At 38.6% G+C, this 21270-nt stretch overlaps 1 protein-coding gene across 3 annotated transcripts in view; it reads right to left on the bottom strand.

The window, feature by feature from the left end:
* Nucleotides 1–20364: 20364 nt before the first annotated feature.
* The window catches only part of Plscr4 (phospholipid scramblase 4), a 31566-nt gene continuing 30660 nt past the window's right edge, over nucleotides 20365–21270 (bottom strand). For all 3 annotated transcript variants that reach the window (XM_048452500.3, XM_048452503.3, XM_048452504.3), the window contains exon 9: nucleotides 20365–21176. In XM_048452500.3, the coding sequence (XP_048308457.2) occupies nucleotides 21129–21176 (48 nt within the window). In that variant the 3' untranslated portion in view covers nucleotides 20365–21128. The remainder of the gene's footprint in view (nucleotides 21177–21270) is intronic.

The following is a 21270-nucleotide window of genomic DNA, read 5'->3' as shown; positions in this document are numbered from 1 at the left end:
AAATAAAAAATAAAGAGTAAAGTTTGAAATAAAAAGATGTGAATAGAACCAAAATATTTTCTATTAGAGCACCTTCTTAATCTAATAATGAAGTCAGTTGGAAAAGGGGGAAGGAATTGATGTTCATAAAACTGCCCTCCAGCAACTATAAAATTATGGTGAGTTTATAAAAGTGTGTGCTTCCTGGCTTTATGAGAAGCCGTGGCAGTACTGTGAAAGCTGGTCAGTTCCCCACGAGCATGCGAGCAGCAGATGCTTCAAGAGTTTCCTCTTGTAAGCCACTTATTGTACACCAGCTGACGTTTTCCCAGGCTGCTGAGTTGTGAGAATTTTTAAAGGACAAGTTGTGGGTTTTGAGGGATTAATAAAAATGGACTCGAGTTATCTGCAACACATTCAAACTTGGCTTGTTTTGTCCGTGTCCAGGCAAGTAGACCTGATCACAGAAGGAAACTGTGCTGGTAGTTATTCTCGTGAAACCAGAAACATTTGTAATGAGTCTACAACACTGAAGGAAATTTGGCAGAAACATTTTTGGAGAAGGAACTTTTACATTAATCGTCTGTCTTGTACTTTGAAGCCAGTGTGCCTTACACGGATATCTCTCTAAGCCTGGAGAGCAAGTTTTGCTGTGCTGCCAGCAAAGGATAGACCAAGGACAACATCTGGCAGCTGTGGTTCTACAGAACACATCTTAGAGTGAGTCATAGGAATGGAATCCTTTCCATATTTAAAATAATTTTCATTCATTATACAAGGCTACAGATAACAACGTAGAACAGAACACACGTTGAGAAAAAGCATCTTAGATTTGATAGCAGAAGGTTCTGGGAGTCAAGAAGAAATAAACTTACTGGAAGGCAGAGTTTAAGTTAAAAGATAACCTTGTTAAGTGCTTTTAAATAAGATTTAAACTTATGATTTATGCACCAAAATTTAAATGCTTTTGGGTATTAGATTGTTTAAATCTTTCTTCAAAGAATTTTCCCTTAAAAGGTAACAAGGAGCTTCTAGGTTTTTCTTAAAGAAATAATTTATTTATATTTATTTGTATACATATGAATTTTTATCTGCACCACACGCATGCCTAGTGCCCATAGAATAAATGAGGACATCAGATGCTCTTGAACTGGAGTTAAGGATGGTTCTGAGTCACCATGTAGGTGCTAGAACCTGAACTCCGATCAGCTGCAAGAACAGTAAGTGCTGTTAACCACTGAGCCGTGTCTTCAGCTCAGCCTCTAGGTTTTAAAAGCCCTCACTTGTAGTTTGTTGTTTTTTGCTCTTACTCTTTTTTATTGATTTTTATTGAGCTCTACATTTTTCTCTGCTCCCCTCCCTGTCTCTCCCCTCCCCTTCAACCCTCCTTCAAGGTCCCCATGCTCCCAATTTACTCAGGAGATCTTGTCTTTTTCTACTTCTCATGTAGATTAGATCTATGTAATGCTCTCTTAGTATACTCACTGTTGTCTAAGTTCTCTGGAATTGTGGTTTGTAGGCTGGTTTTCTTTACTTTGTGTTTAGAAACCACCTATGAGTGAGTACATGTGATAATCGTCTTTCTGCGTCTGGGTTACCTCACTCAAAATCATGTTTTTTAGCTCCATCCATTTTCCTGCTAAATTCAAGCTCTCGTTATTTCCTTTTTCTGTGTAGTACTCCATTGTGTAAATGTATCAAGTATTCCTTATCCATTCTTCAGTCGAGTGGTATTTAGGTTGTTTTCAGGTTCTGGCTATGACAAACAAAGCTGCTATGAACATAGTTGAGCACATGTCCTTGTGGTACGATTGAGCATCCTTTGAATATATACCCAAAAGTGGTATTACTGGTTCTTGAGGAAGGTTGTTTCCTGATTTTCTGAGAAATCACCACAGTGACATCCAAAGGAGCTGTACAAGCTTGCACTCCCACCAGCAATGCAGAAGTGTTCCCTTACTCTTTTGCAGGGACCACCACCCAGCTACCAAGTAAATACACACACCACCATGGAGTCTTATTCTTAATGATAAATGTCTTGTCTTAGCTTGTCTTGCTTCTTGCCAGCTTTTCTTGACTTAAATTATCCTATCTATTTTTTGGCTCTGGGTTGTTTTCCTTTTCTTGCTTCTGTATATCTTACTTTCACTCTTATTCTGTGGCTGGCTGTGTGGCTGGGTGACTGGTTCCTAGTGTCCTCTTCCCTTGTTCTTGTTCCTTGATCTCCTCCCAGATTTCTCCTTCTATTTATTTTCTCGGCTTATCAGCCCCACCTATTCTTTCTCCTGCCTCACTATTGATCATTCATCTCTTATTAGGCTACTGGGTGTTTAAATAAACTAAGTAGCACAGCTTCACAAAATTAAACAAATACAGCATAAAAAATACAACACATTTTTGCTTCATGAAATAAATGTTCCACAGCATAAACTGTAGAAGGAAGTTTTGGTCCCACAGCTGAGTCCCAAAGAAAGACACAGAGGCTTATATTAATTATAACTCTTTAGCCTATTACCTCAGGTTTATTATTAACTCTTACAACTTAAAATTAAATCATAATTCTTATGTATATTTAGCCATGAGGCTTGGTACCTTTTCTCAGTAAGGCATTCTCATCTTGCTTCCTCTGTGTCTGGCCAATGACTGTGTCTCTGCCTTTTCTCTTCCCAGAATTCTTAGTCAGGTCATTCAGCCTGTACATCCTACCTAGCTATTGGTCAAACTGTGTTTTATTAAATTATGAGTGACAAATCTTTACAGTGTACAAGAACATTATTCCACAGCATTTTCCCTGTTTTTCTTTTCAAACTAAAAACCCTGAGTCTAATCTCCTTTGTTAAGTTTTTTTCATGATCATTATCCACAACAACTTGTAACCAACACATTAAACAAAGACAAACATCCGTAATCCATTTTTTTTTGGGGGGGGGTTGGATGTGGGCATAGTTCTAGGCTACATCCTGATGATTGATGGTACTGATAATCTCTATTGGGACCCAAATAAAATTCAGGATATTCTCTTTATAATGACCCTCTTTCTGTTTTATCAATGGGACATTTATTCAACATTAATGGCTTTTGTTTAGTCTCTGATTCTTACCAGTCACTATATGAACAATGAAGATACATTGTTTTATTGAAGTATAAACATTGCAGGTAACGTCTTTATTTTCTCAGAGCTTGGGGTTTTTTTATTTTTAAAAAAAATTATTTTTAGCTATGTCTGTGTGTCTGTGTGCATGTGTGCCTGTGTGTATATACGTGCACTAGAAATCCTGGAACTGGAGTTATAGGTAATTATGATCTGCCTGATGTGGGTGTTTAGAACGAAACCTCATCTTCTGCAAAAACAGCAAGTGAACCATCTCTTTAGCTAGCTACTTCCGAACTTGTTACAAACAAGCAAATAAATTATATTTCTGATGATTGAATTCTAAGAATAAGAAGTAAGTGAGTTTGGAGGACAGGAAGGTTTTTAAAAAATATTATTTTAATTTGGGAGTTTCAAAACATTAACCTTATGCTTGCACAGTGTGTGAGGGTCAGGTTAGGGTAGTTAGCATTTCCACCTCCACAGAAACTTTAAAGTTTTTATTAACAACTAATAATCATAATGATTTATGAAGTACAGTGTGATATTTTAATTTATGTATTCAATATGCACTAAGCAAATTGGTGTGGCCAATATCCCTACCTCCTTATCATTGCTCAGTGTTCGGAGACATTGAATTCTTCCTTCTCCTCATAAAAACCCTGGATTACTCTGGACAGTTCCCAAGCTGGCCTGTAGAATACTATAACTTCTCATTTCATGTCTTCTCAGACCACTTAAACAACCTCTCATTGTTTCTCCCTCCAGTAATCGCTGTTCCACATCTGGGTCTGGTGCAGGAGAATTGTCTGTATTCTGTCAATCATGTTTTAAGTAAACGCTGATTGGCCAGGTAGGAGGTGTAGGCGGGGAAACCAGACAGGAAGTGGAAATGATGCAAGGAGAGCAGGAGAATTCTGGGGAGGAGGAAGTTGATTCCTCCTACTCCTGCCCAGACCACCGAAGCAGCAGGATATGAGCTGCCCCACTGAAAAAGGTACTGAGCCACATGGCTAACATAGGTCAGAAAAATGGGTTAATCAAGATGTGAGAGTTAGCCAGTAAGAAGCCTGACCTAACGGGCCAATCAGCATTATAACTTACGGAGTCCTCTGTGTGGGTGATTTTCTCTGGGACTAAACAATTGTGGGGACCAGGTGGGAGGACAGAAAAACCCCCAACAAACAGGCCCCCTCATGTTACATGGGTCACCACTCTTACCAAATCCTTCCGTTCATTTTCACTTCTGAGCATATGTGGGTGTTTAGAATGTTTCTTTGAAAGAAGCATTCAAAGAAACATTTACATGTCCCAGTTTAATTGCTACATAACTTGACATGACTAAGATATGATATCAAAGCAACTACTTATCAACGGATAGATGGAGGAAACAAATATGCTAACATTTGTGCAAACTGATCTTGTAAAGGGTAAAAGGGACAACTGGAGCAGGAAACCAACTAATCACTGAGCACCCTGACTCTGAACCGAGTCAGAGAAAGAAAGACACCCTGTATTTGAGACCTGGGCCAGGGAGAGAAGCATCTTTATCCCTGAACCCAGGACTAAAGACATGTGCCCTGGCTCTGAAACTAGTGTCAAAGAAACACCCTTTTCCCTAGAATCAGAGTCAGTGAAAGAAATACGCCCTGGTCCTAAGATTAGAGTCAAAGAGCTAAAAAGGACCAATGAAAGAAACACAGTTTGGCCATGAAACCAGAGCCATCTTTGCCCCACCAGCTAAACTGACCAATCCCTGAGCAGGGAAAAACTAATCAATCCCCTCTTCTCCCTGAGAAAACTCCGCCCCTAAGAAGCGCTATATAAACCTCTCCACCCCTTGAGTTAAAAGCTGTCATTAATCCCTCCCTGCAGTCACTTTCCTGGATTTCTCCTTCCAAATAAATTTCTTTCTCAAAAGAGTCTTGAGTTACAACCTTCATTTGCCAGCACAGAGTAAAAGAACCTGGCTGGGACGTCCTTTAGGGGATTGAGCTGAAAAACCTTACTGAGACACTCGCTAGGGGGCCTCAGCAAGGTGGAGCAGAACAGAAGAACCTTGCTAGGACGCTCCTGAAGGGGGGCTGAGCAAGGCCAGCCAGAGGAAAAAGTAATAACTTTTCTCGAGATTGCTACATTTCTATAGGGGACTTCCTTTAAGAAGAGTGTTAACAGAGGAAAGATCTTGGGCCTGAGAAGAAGCAGATAGCTCTGCTAGAACAGAGCAGAACTCAGCTGTAGCCGCTCTCCAGGAGAAGAGCAGAATCCTTATATCCTGCGAAGAGACCATCCCCCCAGCTTCAGGTAGCCTGGCTTCCCAATAGTCAGGATATTCCAACACCACTGTGGTACCACATTCCGCTACAGATGTAACTGTGGATATTGTGCTAAGTGAAATTAGACACAAAAGGTCATATGCTACATTTTTTTCTTCATGGATGGAAGTATTTTCAAAAAGAAAGGCAAGATGTGCCTCTCTGCGGTGATGACCTCTGAAGAAAAGATAGTTGTCTTGAGATAAGTAAGCATAATACAGGCTTGTATTACAAGTAAATGGAAAGCCAGATGTTCTCAGATGAACTTCAATTTGCTAAATCCCTAAAAGTGGGCTTGCTGTAAGTGCATGAAGGGAGTGAGAGATTCTAATTGATCAGAGATTTTGTACCAAACTGAGTTTTGTGATTGGAGGAGTAGTGATTCACTTCTAAGAGATGGTTTCCAAACAGCACGACAAAGAAGAGAATTTAAGGCATTCCTGTTGTTTTTCATTGGCACAGAGGTTGTGCTTTAATCGACTGCTCCTTTAGGAAGTAATCACAGCTCTGTGGTTGCTGACCTGCTGCTCTGGCACTGGCCTGGCTGCCCAGGTACCAGCCTGGGGGGAATTCCATTCCCACAAGCCACAGGCACCGACTCTGTCGCTGCCACCAAATACATCTTTTAACTAACTTTCCATCATTCTATCTATCAATAAGACTCGGGAGTCAGAGACTGGTGTGAAAACCATCTAGCTCAGAGAGCTTGAGTAGCAATTAGCTAACATTTTTGCTGGTATCTCGGTATCTTGAAAGAGACCTTCCTGCTCCTCGAAAAACCAAAAATCAAAAAACAAAAACAAAAACACAAAGCCTCTTGTGTGTCTCTCTATCATCTTTCACACTTTAACTATGTTTACTTTCTGTCAGTTTCTTCCTAATTCAGTCTAGAACTTTACATTACATTACTATTTATTTATTTATTTATTTATTTATTCATTTATTCATTCATTCATTCATTCATTTATTTATTTATTTATTTTCGAGGCAGTGTTTCTTAGCTTTGGAGTCTGTCCTGGAACTAACTGCTGTAGACCAGACTGGCCTTGAACTCAGAGAGATCCGTCTGCCTCTGCCTGACCAGTGCTGGCATTAAAAGCATGCATCACCCCCCTCCGGCTTGCATTACATTTTTAAAAGAGTTGCATAGGTATAATACCTTAACAAGAATAGAAAAACATATGCAGTATGTTAAAACAAAATAAACTTAAATTTGTTTCAATATATAAAAATTCCTTAAATGAGAGTAGAAACATACATATAATACCTTCTAACAAAAATAACTTTAAAATTTATCAATATACAAAATTCCTTAAATAAGAGTTGAAATATATATATTATAGTATGTTCTAACAAAATTAATCTTAAATTTCTAGCAATATACAAAAATTCATAACAGCATAAATTATTTGAGACTGATAGTAGTTTTTTAGTTTAAAAGTAGATTCAATAATCTACTTTTTATCCTATCATCTCTATACCCCCTTTTGTTTTCATTTAAGAAAGAGATATTTGAATCTAACCTCCTTTGCTTAGTTTTTTTCCCAGACTGCAACCAATAGCAACCTGCAACCGCCTCCTTGTCCCACGTTCCGTCTCGCCAGCAAGAATCACGCGGGACACAGGATCCTTCTACAGAAAAGCTTTAATGCCCCTTGGGAGAGCGAGCATCAGCCAACATGGCGGAGACCCAGATATGAAGGAACCCATCCCTTATATAGGAAAACAGTCCTTGCTTCGGACGTGTCACTCTTGGATAGGTCAACTGTCCATTATCCCAGATGACGCCTCAGGAGTAGGTGGGGACTCAGTGGAAAGTTACTGTGCACCTGTGCGCTCACCTGGCGGTGAAACCGGATGTCAGCGCCATCTTGTAATGGAGAATGTGGCTGCGGCCCTCTACACCTCCTTCCCAAACAATAACAGACATCATAACCTACCAAAGGACCAAAAAATACCCATCCATCTCTTGGGAATGTGGTTGCCATGTTCTTAAAATTTACTTCCTGTTGTCTGGTGGTGACAGCATCTTTAGAGGACCCCTAAGAAAGTTGGGATAATGGTGAAGTATAGGAGAACTAGTGGTGTGATTTGTTGTCCAATCTCTATGTAATGGGAAATTTCAAGGCATATCTGAAGTCCTGCCTAGAGTTGTCTGTGAGGCTGGACCCTCTCAGCTGGCAATTTTGAAGTTGTCCTGAGTAGTTCATAGTATGAAACTGATCTTTGGGTGGTGTTTGTCAACTTAATGGCATTACCACACTTCAGGTGGATTTGTCATTGTAGGGCCACGTCATCTTTTTGGAGACCTCAAATGTTGCTGTGAGGAATGGCCATGGTTCACTGCAGAGAATTTAAGTATTTTAAATGCTGTATACAGATGAAATCTGAAAGGTTAGAGAGCCACAATCTATTAAGTGCATTTGGGGTATACAAACTTAATTCCTAATTTCCTGCTTCAGACTCAAATACAAAATCATATACAGAAAGCTAAATGAAGTTTATTTTTAGAATTACTTAGCACCCTGTATGACTTAATATCCTGGCATAAAGATATATAGATACATGTATACAGATGTATTCACATATGCAATAATTTTGTAGATTATGAGATAGTACTTATATCTTAAGAACAGCTTATTTATTTATTTTTTTAGATTTATTTATTATGCATACAACATTCCTTCCATGAATGCTTGCATGCCAGAAGAGGGCACCAGATCTCATTATAGATGGCTGTGAGCCTCCATGTGGTTGCTGGGAATTGAACTCAGGACCTCTGGAAGAGCAGTCAATGCGCTTAACCTCTGAGCCATCTCTCCAGCCTCCTCTTAAGAACAGCTTTAAAGGGTCAAAATAAAACTAAAGAAGTAAGAGATTTGTGGGCAATAGAATGGTCGCTTATTTTAGTTTCCTTCTGTTCCATTCCATGTGGCCCTTCTGACATAAGACAGAGATTTTGAGTTTTTTTTTTTTTAACAAGCGTGCTTGTGTTTAGAGAATGAGAGAGCCATGTTCAAACTCCAAAGCGAGCTTTAATTTTTACTTGAATTGAGAGCAAAAGAAGACCATTTGCCTTTTATGTTTTCAGAGAGCAGCAGAAACAAGCATTTGGGAAGATTTATGAAATTCCATCTTGCTGGCGGCGTGCTATACCATTAGGCCAGTTTACTCTTTTTCTTGGAACATTTTTTCTGGATGCTTCATTCTTCTTCTTCTGATGTTTCATTTGTCCAGTGCTCTCCAGATTCCTTAGTTGAATGTTTTTATTCTCCTGGAAAGACAAAAAAACAAAAAACAAAACAAAAACCACAAAAACAAAAACAAAAAAACTGCCCCAAATCTAACTTTGACGAGTTTCTTTTTTTCAAGTCATATCTTTGTTAAGGCAAAATGTATTTTAGCAGTAGAAAAAGTATGGTTTTTAATTAGGAAATTTTGAAACTAAAAGTATCTTGGTTAATACACACACACACACACACACACACATATATATATATACAAAATATTTTTTTTATTTGAGAAGAAAACTCAAAAGCTGATGTACAAAATGGTGTGGGCCATATGGCAATCTATAGTTTAACATTCTAATATGAAATTAAGAAATCCATTTTTCCTTTCATACAAGTAAGACAATTGTGCTTCTGGTAAATTATCATTCAAAATATACTATTATTATTATTATTATGTATTTTTTAATCTTGAAAAAATGAAAGGCATTTGTTAGTATTATAACTTAATTTGGATTGAAAGACCACACTGTTTGATGAACTATCACCCCTCTTTAATCAAGCATTCACTCCTGTTCAATTCTAATCTTTATCAATTTTGATGGTATCCATAGCTTTTCAGCTCCTGTGAAAACGAAAATAAAACTTCATAAGAATGCTTATAGAAGGTAAAACAAGCAAAGTACAATCAGCTCTGGATCCAAACGGTCCACATGTGCGTCCTGTCATTTCTTTTCGACTGGACCCAGTCCTCCCGCAGCTTCAGCTGACAATTTTCTCGGACCTTGAAGTCATCATCATCTTGCAAGTCGTGAAATAAATTATGTAATCCGTGGGCGCTCAGACCAGTTGGGGGCCACAGCCAATTAATATCTCCCAGCAATTCTTGTAAAACCGTTAAGCGTTTGCAATTGAGCTCTCCTGATTTGTCCTTTTGCAATTGAATTTTCTGGAAACTTGTCTTCTATCCCAGCTATAGGTAGAATCTCCGCTTTATATTTTTTCAGGAGCAATTCATAATCTCCCACAAGGCAACATTCTCTTTTCTTCATAAAACATTTTTTAAAGATATGTGCATCTGAATCAGCTACTAAGATATCATTTATATAATGGTAAATTATAGATTGAGAAAACATTTAGGATTTCTAATGGCTGATTTAAAAACATTAACATAAGGGGTGGTTGTTTAACATTCCTTGTGACAAGACCCCCGCTGGTACCTTCTAACAAGTTGAGAATTATAAATGCACACTATGGAGGCAAACTTTTCTCTATCCTGTTCTTGTAAATGTGTAATAAAAAAAAGTACTGTTTTAAATCAGTCACTATAATAAACCATACTTTAAACAATAGAGAAGAAGGCAGAAGAATTCCAGGCTGTAAGGAGCCTTATTTATGGTTCTTAAATCTGTCGACATTCTCTATTTTTCTTTCTAATGACAAATAGAGCAGATTTCCAAGGACTGGTCAAGCATCTAACTGGTTGAGCATTTAACTTCTGTATCAACAGTTCTAGCACGGATCTAATTTTTATGATGTCCAAGGTCATTGTTCCATCCAGACAGGCTTGTCAGTTGTGGGAACCCACAGCAGTGGATCCATTCCACCTTAATAAAGTTCAGAAAGCTTAGACCTACTCCTGCCCCTTCAAGGTGATATGACAGGAGATTTGATCTAAGATGTGGCTACTAACAGGATATTTTTACCTAGGCTGTGGTTACTGGATATTGTGGGTATTAAGAAGGTAACTACTTTGTTTGTTCTTTGCATTTTGGTAAAGAAGTCCTTTGCCTTCCCCCTCATTTATGGGTTAGGCTATATAAAGGCTATGAGAAATAAGCACAAAGCTTTTTTCAGTATTTACTGAGTGGCCTCCTGACTCTGTTGTCTCTTGTCTATTTCTTTCCCATTTAATCATTTTAAAAGTAGGGCTGTTCACACCTTTGAAATATCAGCAGTTTCTATGCCCTGCTTAAGTACAACCTGAATGATCTTTGACAATTCTTGATAACAACTTTTAATATTTTTCTCAGACGCAGTCTTTATTTTATGGCTTGTTTCTGAGACTAAAGGAATGTTAATCTCTGTTTTCCATTGCTGCAGTAAATCATGGTCCCATAAATTCCGCTGCTATGTAAGCCACATATGTTTTAATTTTTCTGTTATTCTGGTCCCATATACTCAACCCATTTTGCAATTTGTTCATGCAAGATATAGTTCCAATCACTAGAAGCTAAATATCTATTGAAGAGGTCAATCTGGATGCCAAGTTATTTGATGAAACTATTATTACATCTGTGCCTGTGTCTACTAAATCTTCAATTACAATGTTATTTATTTTTATTTTTAGCTTTGGTCTCTAATCATTTATAGAAGTTTGCCAAAATACTTGTTTTATGTTCTCTCCTGAATTTTTTGTTTTGTCTACTGAAGCTATTCTGTTATCTGGAGCAATATGGTTTTAAAAAACAGGCATTAATTCTTTTAATTGTTCTGTGGATGAGTTTATTCAATGCTAACAGAAAATTATTAAAACAAATTTGATATTGGAGCCTGTGAGAGGCCCCCTAAGGTGCTTCTAATGGCAAAGGGTTATCTTGCCTGTCCCATGTGAATCTGCATTCATCAGTTCAACACTGGCCTTTGCCACACCTTTTGCAAACTCCAGAAAGCTGGAGTCTTCTATTTCGGTTATATCTAGAAAACACAAAACAAACCATTGTTTCCAGGAATGCCTTGCCTACAATCGTTCTTCAGATGACCTTGCTTGCCACAATTAAAATAGCTGATATTTTAATTTTTCTTAAATATTTTAGAAATCACTTTTTCCATTAAAGCAGCATCATAAATGTGATGTCCAATGTCAGGTGTATTTCTAATCCATTCATCTACAGGGTGCTGATCTTATCTTTAAAGGCCTAATTATCCTCTTACATCCTAAATTAACATTTTCAAAAGCCAAAGATTCAATTAATATTTTTTCTGATTACTAGATCTGATACCATCCTATTGACAGCTGAAGTCAATCTATGAAAAGAGATAGTGAAGGCTACTTGGGTACCTTGTATAATTTTATTAAAGTACTCATACCTCTTTCCTGATTCTTTAACCTTGTCCCAAGCACCCAAAGCTGCTAAACAACACCGGGTCAAGCTGTGATCATCAAATCCAAACTCTCTTTGGAAATCAGATTATGGAGCTTAACTCTCTCACTCTCTATGATTACCTTCTGCCAGCTAGTTGCTACCTTGACCTCTGCCCCATGGTTGATTTTAATTACCCCAAACGAAACTTGTATGCATTGAATATCCCACAACACATTCCTCTAAGCAGTCCTCCTCACCAAGTAATAAGTGATTCCCCACTGGGAGTAAATATTTAATTTAGAATAGATAGACACATGCCATTAATCATATTTGTAAAAATTCTAAAATGAGCATCTGAATTATACCTAGACAGATAATATGGCTACTCATATTTCTTTTTGAATGGTTGGATGTGTTGTGGCTTGTTTAGTTCATGAATACTGTAAAACAGTTCTTAAGCTTGGAATGATTTAATGTCACTTAAGAGGACCCTAAAGTAATGTGAGTTCCCTGAGCTCTGAAAACAGAAATGGAAACTGAAGCTTACTGAGAGTTTTGAAGGAGCTAACCAAGACTATAGAGACCGACGTTTTTCAATTTTCCCTTACTTTGTCTGGAAGGATATTCCCGTAAGTTTGTCTGTGACTCAGCAGTAGGTTCCAATGACTTCATGCTTCCACTTAGAGGGGAACATGACTATTTTCTCAGTCCATGATCCCCAGTTAGGATGGCTGCAGTCTCAGAGGAGATAATCTTGTGGCTTGGCTTTCATCTTTTCTTTTTCTTTCCCTTCACAAAATCAGTACTTGCAGTTAGCCTGCTTAGCAGATTTTTTTTTAAATCTCTTTGGATATTTCTGGGTCAGTTTGCTTTGAGACTGTACAAAAGCCTGTCTAACCTGCCTTACACAGAGCAAAGAAAAACCTTTTTCTCATTTTTACATCACTGCTACATCAAGATTCAAAAAATCCAATTATCTGAAAATTTTCACAATAACATTGTCATCAAAGCAATTAGGTAATTGTGGAGTTAATTCTCTACACATGGCCATGGAGAGCACAGAACTTCCTTCCTAGGATGTAGGTATTTTAGCAAGGATGGCTGCAGGTTTCAGGCCACAAAGTCTAGTGAACAATTGCAGTGACTCCTTGTGACTCTAGAAAACACTCAGAACTTGAGAGGGAGATGCATAATACTCACAGTTGAATGTCATTCATTTGCAGTACAAGCATTTGTTATTATTTTTCATTATGTGTCTGTTGTGTGATTGATGGAAAGTTCTGGGAATCAGAGTTTCTACATTTTCAGGGATTATAGTCTTTCCTTCAGAAGAAGATTGCATAGTTTATATTGGAAAATGACATTGAAATCATCAGTCAGGAGATATGTTTCTCTGAATTCCTAGTTGAGCAGACACATCTGTACCCTGAAGTTTCTTTCCACATAGATAGTAAGTCGCAAGAAAAGATCTGAGTTTTACACACACACAGACACACACACCAGCCCACCTGTACTGTCTTAATTTAGAACCATTTGCATGATTCAGATTTTAAAAAAGAAGGAAAGAAAGAAAAACAAGATTAGCAAAGCTAAAGCAAGTTCAATTGGTTAATACAGTTAGAAGGGAAATGAGTTGGGTTTGGGAGTCATCTTCTTACTTATTGTTTTGAGTGAATGAAGCTTGTTCAATATTCAGGACTTGTAGAGAAGGGTGGAGATAGACATTTCCAGTCAACATTACCTAAGAGATTGTTTTCTGCTCTCTCCCCACAAAGTTACCCCCTTTCTCCTTCTTTTGAGACAGAATTGCTCTTCAGTAACTTTTAGAGTAATGTTGTGTTTGTAGGGTTGCAAAATTTCACAGGTAAAATCCTAGGGAAATACTACAGGATGTTCTCCAATTAGATTGGATTTTCATCAAGTGTATTCAGTAAAGCAGACTATTTTATTGCGAGTGTAAGTAAGTTTCAAGTATTTTCTGGAACATGTCTGTATTTAAAAAAATGGTGTTTGGGGCCTGGAGCGATGGCAGACATTAAAAGTATGTACTACCCCTTTAAAGCTCCCATTTGGGTGGCTCAGAACTGTCTTTAACTCCAACTCTAAGATCCTGTGTTTCCAGACTCCTAGGACACCTACTTCCCTATACAACTACCCCTCACATGATTGAAAATAATACTTAAAAATATCGACTTCTGAAATTGACATTTATGTGTGTACTTGTTTAGAGACAGGGTCTCATTATGTAGCCCAGGGTGGCCTTGAGCTTTCTGTCTTAACTTCCACAGGGCTGAGATTACAAGGTTTGGGCTTCCACACTTGGTTTGAAATTTGCATTGAAATAGACTTCTTGTATTCCATGTAGCAATTTCATTAAAATTCATGAAAGCAAGAAAGTGTATTTTATTGTTTTATATGCAAATTGGGTGAAAATTTCCTGGAGGCAGACATTCTTAAATTTGAAGTCAGGATAGAGTTCTGGGGAACTGTGGTTCCCTGCTGTTGCTATGGAATCTGGTTAGGATGTAGGATTTCCCACAACTTCCAGGTGACTTCCAAGTGTAATCACAAAAAACTGGACACCAGTGCTCTTGATCTAACCAACACAAAACCCACAAGAGTCTTTAGAACACTGTCTGCCATCTATCTTTGGACAACTAAATCAATAGCTAAGGACAGATACTTATTCATATTCCAAGGAAGCTTCTAGTACACTGGAGCATGACTACTTCTGGCTCCAAGGAATCCCACATTCTCTATTCTCTTCTGGCCATTAGAGGTAGCTGCACGCGCGCGCGCGCGCACACACACACACACACACACACACACACATATCATATGCATATTTCTTTTTTTTTAAGAAAATCATTTGTATTCAGGGGTAAATATGTTATTTTGTGCTTAAATGTAAAAGTCCTTCAGAACAAAGAAAACATATTCTTTATTTTTTACATGCAGCTTTGCCACTGGATTTTCTGACAGCTATGGGGTAGCATTACTTCTTTTTAAAAGTCTTGGGTAGAAGTTTGTATTTCTGTTATCTTGTTCTATCATTCAATTTCTGTTCTTAAGATCTGCGCACAGTATAAGAAACTCTCTGTGTCAACCATGGCATTGACACTGGAGTCCACAGGGGGAAAAAAGACAGAGAAAGTCATTGACAAAAAACATGAGAGCCAGTTACCATTGCACAGAATGGACAGTCACCAGGCCTCCATCTAGCTGTGCAGAAACACTTTGTGTCCCAGGCTTCATAGCAAATCAGAAATGCAGTGTTGGCTAGAAAACAGCAACAGGCTTGAATGGATGAACACAACCTCCATCTTGGTCACTCACAATCTACAGCATTCTTGTGCAGAGAGAAGGTGTTAGAGAAGACACCCGAGTACTTTTCAGCTCATGTCCTTGCTGTGAATGGAGTTGACTTTCTCAAGGAATCAATGTGAAAGGCAAGAGTGGGCAGGGGCAGATCTGCCCCTTTTTCTGTGTCTTTGGGCAGGCAGCCTGTCTAAGAGAGTGGCATATTCTTAGCACACCCATGGGACACATTTTATAGAAAAGACTCTATGGGGTCTCTGGTTGCCTCGGACAGGGAAGAAGCTCATGCTGTTGTAGCACCGTTAGGCTGATTGTTACAAGAGAATATGGCATGTTCTTTAATTAGCCTAACCAGGATAAAAGTGATGTTTGTTTCCTTCCTGTGCCTGTTTCAAAACTGATTTTAGTCACACGGGAAGATCACAAAATACTGGCAATAAAAGCATTTCCTATAGAAGTTATGAAGTGAAGAAACAACACCATCTGAATGTGATTTCTTCTGTTCATATTTCAAAGAAATAGCAGGGACACTTTATAAACAGAAAACCACAGGAAAGCCAAATGGAATAAAGATGAAAGAAGAAGCAGAGGAACCAGAAAAGAAGTAATAAGGAAATTAAGTAGATAGAATAGCCACCCCATCTTTACAGTTGATGAGGCTTCACATTCGACTTGTCAATTTTTTTGCATAAAAAATTCTCATGCCCCAGTCATTTGTCTAAAAGGTGTTTTCTGGGCTAGCAGGCAGGCCAGGCCACATGTAGGCAGATTAATGATGCCATTGGTCTTATTTCCTTTATCTACTAAATTCAAGGCAACCCCTTAATTTATTATGAAGATAATAAAATAATAAAAACATAAAATAAATGAATAAAATAATAAAATCTTATTTTTGTTTGTCTGAAACTTCTCTTAGACACCTGGAGGACATGGCTAGGGATATAGGAATAGTATGGATTTATTCAAATATGTTCATAGATTTACCTGCTTTGAAATTACCATCACAAACACATAAATGAAACATACCCTTTTTAAATTTTTAAATTTGTGTTTTTATGCAGGAAAGTAATTATTTGCCCAACAGCTACCTGAAACAGATGGATCATTTTCATTATAAAAAAACTTACAGGAGCTAGAAAGATGACTCAGTACCCACATGGGGGCTCCCAGTTACCTATAATTCCAGTTTCAAGAGATCTGATGCCCTCTTTGACCTTATACACACAAGTGGGCATGCACATATGCACATAAAATAAGTAAAACTAAAAAAAAAAATCTCAAAGCTGTAAAAGTGTTTGCTTCCTTACAAAACCATGTTTATTTGCCCTTCATGTAGTACGTCTGTTTGCAAAGCCTTGAGTCGTCAGCGGCGCCCACAGAGCTCCCGTTATTACAGAGCTCATTACCGCAGAAATGGTAAGCAGCCAAAAGAAGCCACACCCAATGGCTTCTTCCTCAGGAGGACCAAGGTGTTCCTTAGAGCTCATTAGGGTCCACATTAAGGGATCAGTCCAGTGAATCTCTGGAAAGAATCATTTTCCACCAAATGACGGATGGACAACTCTGATGTCTGGCGTTTTTCACCACCCTGGGATAAATTGACCTCTGAAGCGGCAAGAAAAACATAACTGTTGCTGATGTTCTTTCTTCTTGCCCTGCAGACTGGACAGCCCCAGCAAGGAGAGCGTATCTCTACGGGTTCTAGGTTACTTATGTAGAATGACCGCATGAATGCTGAAAAACACCTTTGAAAACTAAGAATAATTCAAAATACCAACGTTGTGAATCACGTTGCGTTAAATGTTTTCAAAACTCTGCGAAAGTCGTGGTTTTATGGCAAAGACATGGAAAAGAAAATAAAGGAAAAAACAAAACCCAGACCTGTGCTTTCACTCTTGGTTCTGCTGTGAGTTTCCAGGGTTCCTTGACGTCTCACCTCTATTTCTTTCAATTCCCTCATTTGTAGATTCGAATGTAGAGCAAGTGGTCCTAAATGTCGCTTCCCGGCTCAAATCTTTAAACCTCATGGACGGAAACAGATTGAGTCTGGCTGAGAATGACTGTGGTTTGCGAATGAAACCCGTAAGCCTGTGCTGCCCCCTGTCGCCCACCATCGTATTCAGCTTCCTGACTTCAGAGGTCGGAAGGCTGCAAAAGCAGACAATACTTTGGTCTTCAGTTGCTTTACCGGAGTACCCTGCATTTATGCATTCCTACAAAATCAACAGTGTGAAAGACAGTACAATTTTAATTCTGTTGTTATATAGTACAATGCAAGAATTGAAACTCTAATTGTTCTTAATGACTGTTAGTGAAGACAATTTGGGCCAAGTTTTTAAAAGGTTGTTCAGTGAAGATGCCCTATAATTTGGCAAAAGACTTTATTTGAGTCTAGGATAATAAATGTGGTGAGGACAAAAGTTCTTAGAAGCTGTACCTTCCACCTGAAGCACCTTCTAGGCTAATTGGAACGACTACAATTGTGGGGAGGTTGAGACGTTCTCGAGCTCGATTGCAATTTATCCTGGGCTTGTGTCTTGACCACCTCAGTGTGGGACCTAATGTTCTGTCACAGATGAAAGCCTTTGGAACATATTAACTTAGCAGAACACCAATTTCCACCAAATCAAAGGCTACGAGACAACACAGAGAACCTGGGGCCATGGCTGAGGTTCTCTGTTTTGTTTTAGCCTGCCTCTCTGATGTTCCCACCAGTGTATCCGGTTTATGACTTTCTTTTGTCTGTTACTATGAAAGCTTCCTGAAACTGTTTTTCCATTGAAAATTAGGAATTAGGGGTTACTAAATCTGTGTTCATGGCCACACATATTTGGCTCCAGAACAAACTCTTCCTTGTTCCCTTTGAGGTGAGAGTTTTGCTTCTGCATCAGCAATCTTTTCTCTAACAACAATATTAGGAGTTTTAAGATTTAAGTACAATCTGGAATTTAATGATGTGATGACTGAAAGATGATGTCATTTCAAATAGAAAACAGAGGCCTAACATACTGCAATGATCTGCAAGTACAATGTAACTGCTCGATACGTATATTATAGAATTTGCCATGCTCGCCTACTACCAAACTTCATGCTGGCTTGTCTGTTTGTTGTTTCCAGCATCTCCCTTCTATTGCTGTTACGATTGCAAAGTAAATGATCACAAAATTCCCTTGCTGTAGGAAGCCTAGAAATTCTGGCTGAAGTCTAAACCAAAGATATTGATAGCAGAGTACAGCTTGATTCTAGATGAGTAAGAATTGTGCAGAAGTTAAAGGTGAGAAGTCATCGGACTATGAAGAGATGCTGGATGGGAGTCCACTGTCCTCATTAACAGACAGCTTCAATTTTATCATCCCTGCTGAGGCTGGCGGTCAGCCTTGGTCTTAACAGGTGTGTTTTTAGAGCAGAGACTTGGGCTTGGTGGTAGTGGTGGTGGTGCCTTTAATTCTGGCACTCAAGAGGCAGAGGCAGGTGAATATCCATGAGTTCAAGGCCAGCCTGGTTTATAAAGCAAGTTCCAGAAAGGTCAGGGCTACCAAGGGAAACCCTGTCTTGAAAAACCAAAGGAACAGAGACTCTCCAAGCCCTATAGGTACACTGATGTAACACTGTTAAGTGGACATGAAGAGAATTACCTATGTATATATTATGCTATAATTAATATTATATATTAGTTATATAATGTTTTATATTGTTTTTTCTTGTGCTATGGGTAAAAAAATTACATTACTTGTGGAGAATTTAAAAATAAAGTATTGTCCTCATTGTTTAGGATCTTATGTGTAAAGACATGTACGAACACAGGAAGTATGACTGCTTGGCACCACTGTGGCACTAGCAGGAATGACACTGAACTCTGAAGAAAGCACACCTCAGAGAAGACCTCCTTCCTGCCTCATGTCCTTCTCAGCTGTATTCCAGAATATTAAACATGCTGCCATTCTGTTCTGTTTTCACATATGCCATTAAAATGAAAATTAACCGAACACTACCCAGAAGAACACAGCATAGATTTAAGGTATAACTCCTGATCCTTTTGTGCAAAGTAACATGTGAGAACCATATTCAGGACATGTTATGTGAGAAAAAAAAAATCCGTTTTAAACAAAAGTAAAAAAAAAAAAACAGTGGCTTGGGATCTGAGCAGAGAGTTCTCAAAAGAAGCAATGAAAATAGCTAAGAAATATGTTGAAAGTTCTCAACATCCTTAGCAATTAATGAAATGAAACCTAAAGCAACTCCTCGTTCACTGTTGGTGGGACTGCAAACTGGTGCAGCCCCTCTGGAAATCCAGGCAGAAAATTCTCAAAAAGCTAAAAGTAAAACTGCCATATGACTTTGCCATACCTTTGGGTCATGTACCCAAAGGACTCGATGCCGCACTCCACAGATTCTTGTTCAGCCACATTCACTGATCTTCTATTTACAATAGCTAGGAAACAGATATAACTTAAATATCCTTAAACTGATGTCTACCACCTGCTCAGTGGTGGCCTGGGTCCTTCTACATCAATTATTAATTACGAAGCTTGCCAGCAGGCCAAACTTATAGAGGCATTTTCTCAATCGTGTGCTTCCTTCTTCTCACGTAATCCAGATTGAATCAAGTTGACAGCAAAATCAACAAGAGCACTGTTGCCCATGTGTGCCTTCCAGAAAAAGAAGGGAAAACTTTATTGCTGAAGATACCACACACTTAGGACAAGAGACTTGGAGGAATTGAGCTGGAACTGACCTGGAGGCCTCCTTCCTGAGGGCTAGCTTTCAAAGTATTGAAAGGTGCAATACAAGCCGCCCAGGAAGAAAAGTAATCAATATTCCTCCCCACCATGTGCTGGATAGGTATTTGTCAACTTGACATAAGGTAGAGTCATTTGGGATGAAGAACTTTCAGTGAGAAAATGACCCAATAAGATTGATCTGCCAGAAGTTTATAGGGCATTGTCTTAATTGATGATTAATGTGAGAGGGTCTATCTCACTGAAGGCAGTGCCCCTCTGGGTTGGGGGTGCTGGGTACTATAGGAAGGCAGACTGAGGAAGCCATAAGGAGTAAATCAGTAAGCAGCACCTCTCCATGGTCTCTGCTTCAGTCCCTGCCTCTAGTTTCTTATCTTAATTCCTACCTTGACTTCCCTACCCTTTCCCTTAATTCCTCCCCAAGTGGCTTTGGTTGTGGTGCTTTATCACAGCACTAAGATGCAGCTGTCATGCTTAGAAACCATAACAAGGCCCAGAATACCAAAATATACCTAGGGTACTATAGAGGCAGTTATATCCCTAAAGTAACTAACAGCTGCCTAATTGAATTGAAGGCCTGCTTAATAGAAAGGAATTCAGGTCCAGTACTTTAAACCTAGCCAACTACCCATATTCATTTATTAAAAAAAAATGAATAGCAGCAAGTAGCAATTTGTTAGGAATAACCGAGTAAATCAAACTTTATCATAAAAAGATTAGTGTAATTGAAAGTGAAGCACCTGTAGTTTGTTTCAAAAAGAGCGGAGGGCTAAGTTTCTTCTATTAATCTTCATTTAACAACGTCTAAAAAAAGGAAACATTCATGAAAGAACACAGTCCACATGAAGGCAGGAAGGCAGAGTGAGAGTCTCACTAGTCGGGGTATTCATACATACACCGACTGTCCTTAGTACGACCTGCTGGTCCTCCATAGTCCTCACTGATAATCGAGGGAATGTGGAGGCCACATATTTACTCTGTTTCCTGATTGTTTGTGTGTGAAGAATTGTTTAACATGAAAGTCAGGTCAAGTAGTATTGAGCAATGATACGATTTATACATTCAGTTTTTATAAACTGTTTCTCATTAGGACACCCTGGTCATTAGACTGATTTTTTAAAAAAAAAAATGTCAAATGAGATACAATATGGAATCCTCGACTTCAGGATAAACATTCGGATATAAGGTGTGTGTGAATGTTAAGTGTGTATGTAAGAAAATGGACAAGGCACTGGGACACATATCCTGACTTATACCAGTGAAAACAATGTTCAAGCCAGAGAAATATCCTTGTGAATAACTGCAGGCTGGCTGTGAGTCCAATGTGCATTTCTCTAATTTTTTTTCAACTGATGCTTTGCTTGATCCCTCTATACTGATGAACGCCGCGAAGCAATCCTTTCAAAGTACATGAAGTCCTGAAATGGGAAAAGGATTATAATATTTAGGTTGAGAAATGAATGGCAGATAGATAGAAATAATTATACCAAGGCATATAACAGTCTTTGTAAT

The sequence above is a fragment of the Myodes glareolus genome, chromosome 4 (genome assembly GCF_982192425.1).
Source record: "Myodes glareolus chromosome 4, mMyoGla1.1, whole genome shotgun sequence".
Lineage (NCBI taxonomy): Eukaryota > Metazoa > Chordata > Mammalia > Rodentia > Cricetidae > Myodes > Myodes glareolus.
Note: the sequence above shows the minus strand (reverse complement) of the source record. Positions and strands in the feature narration are given on the sequence as shown.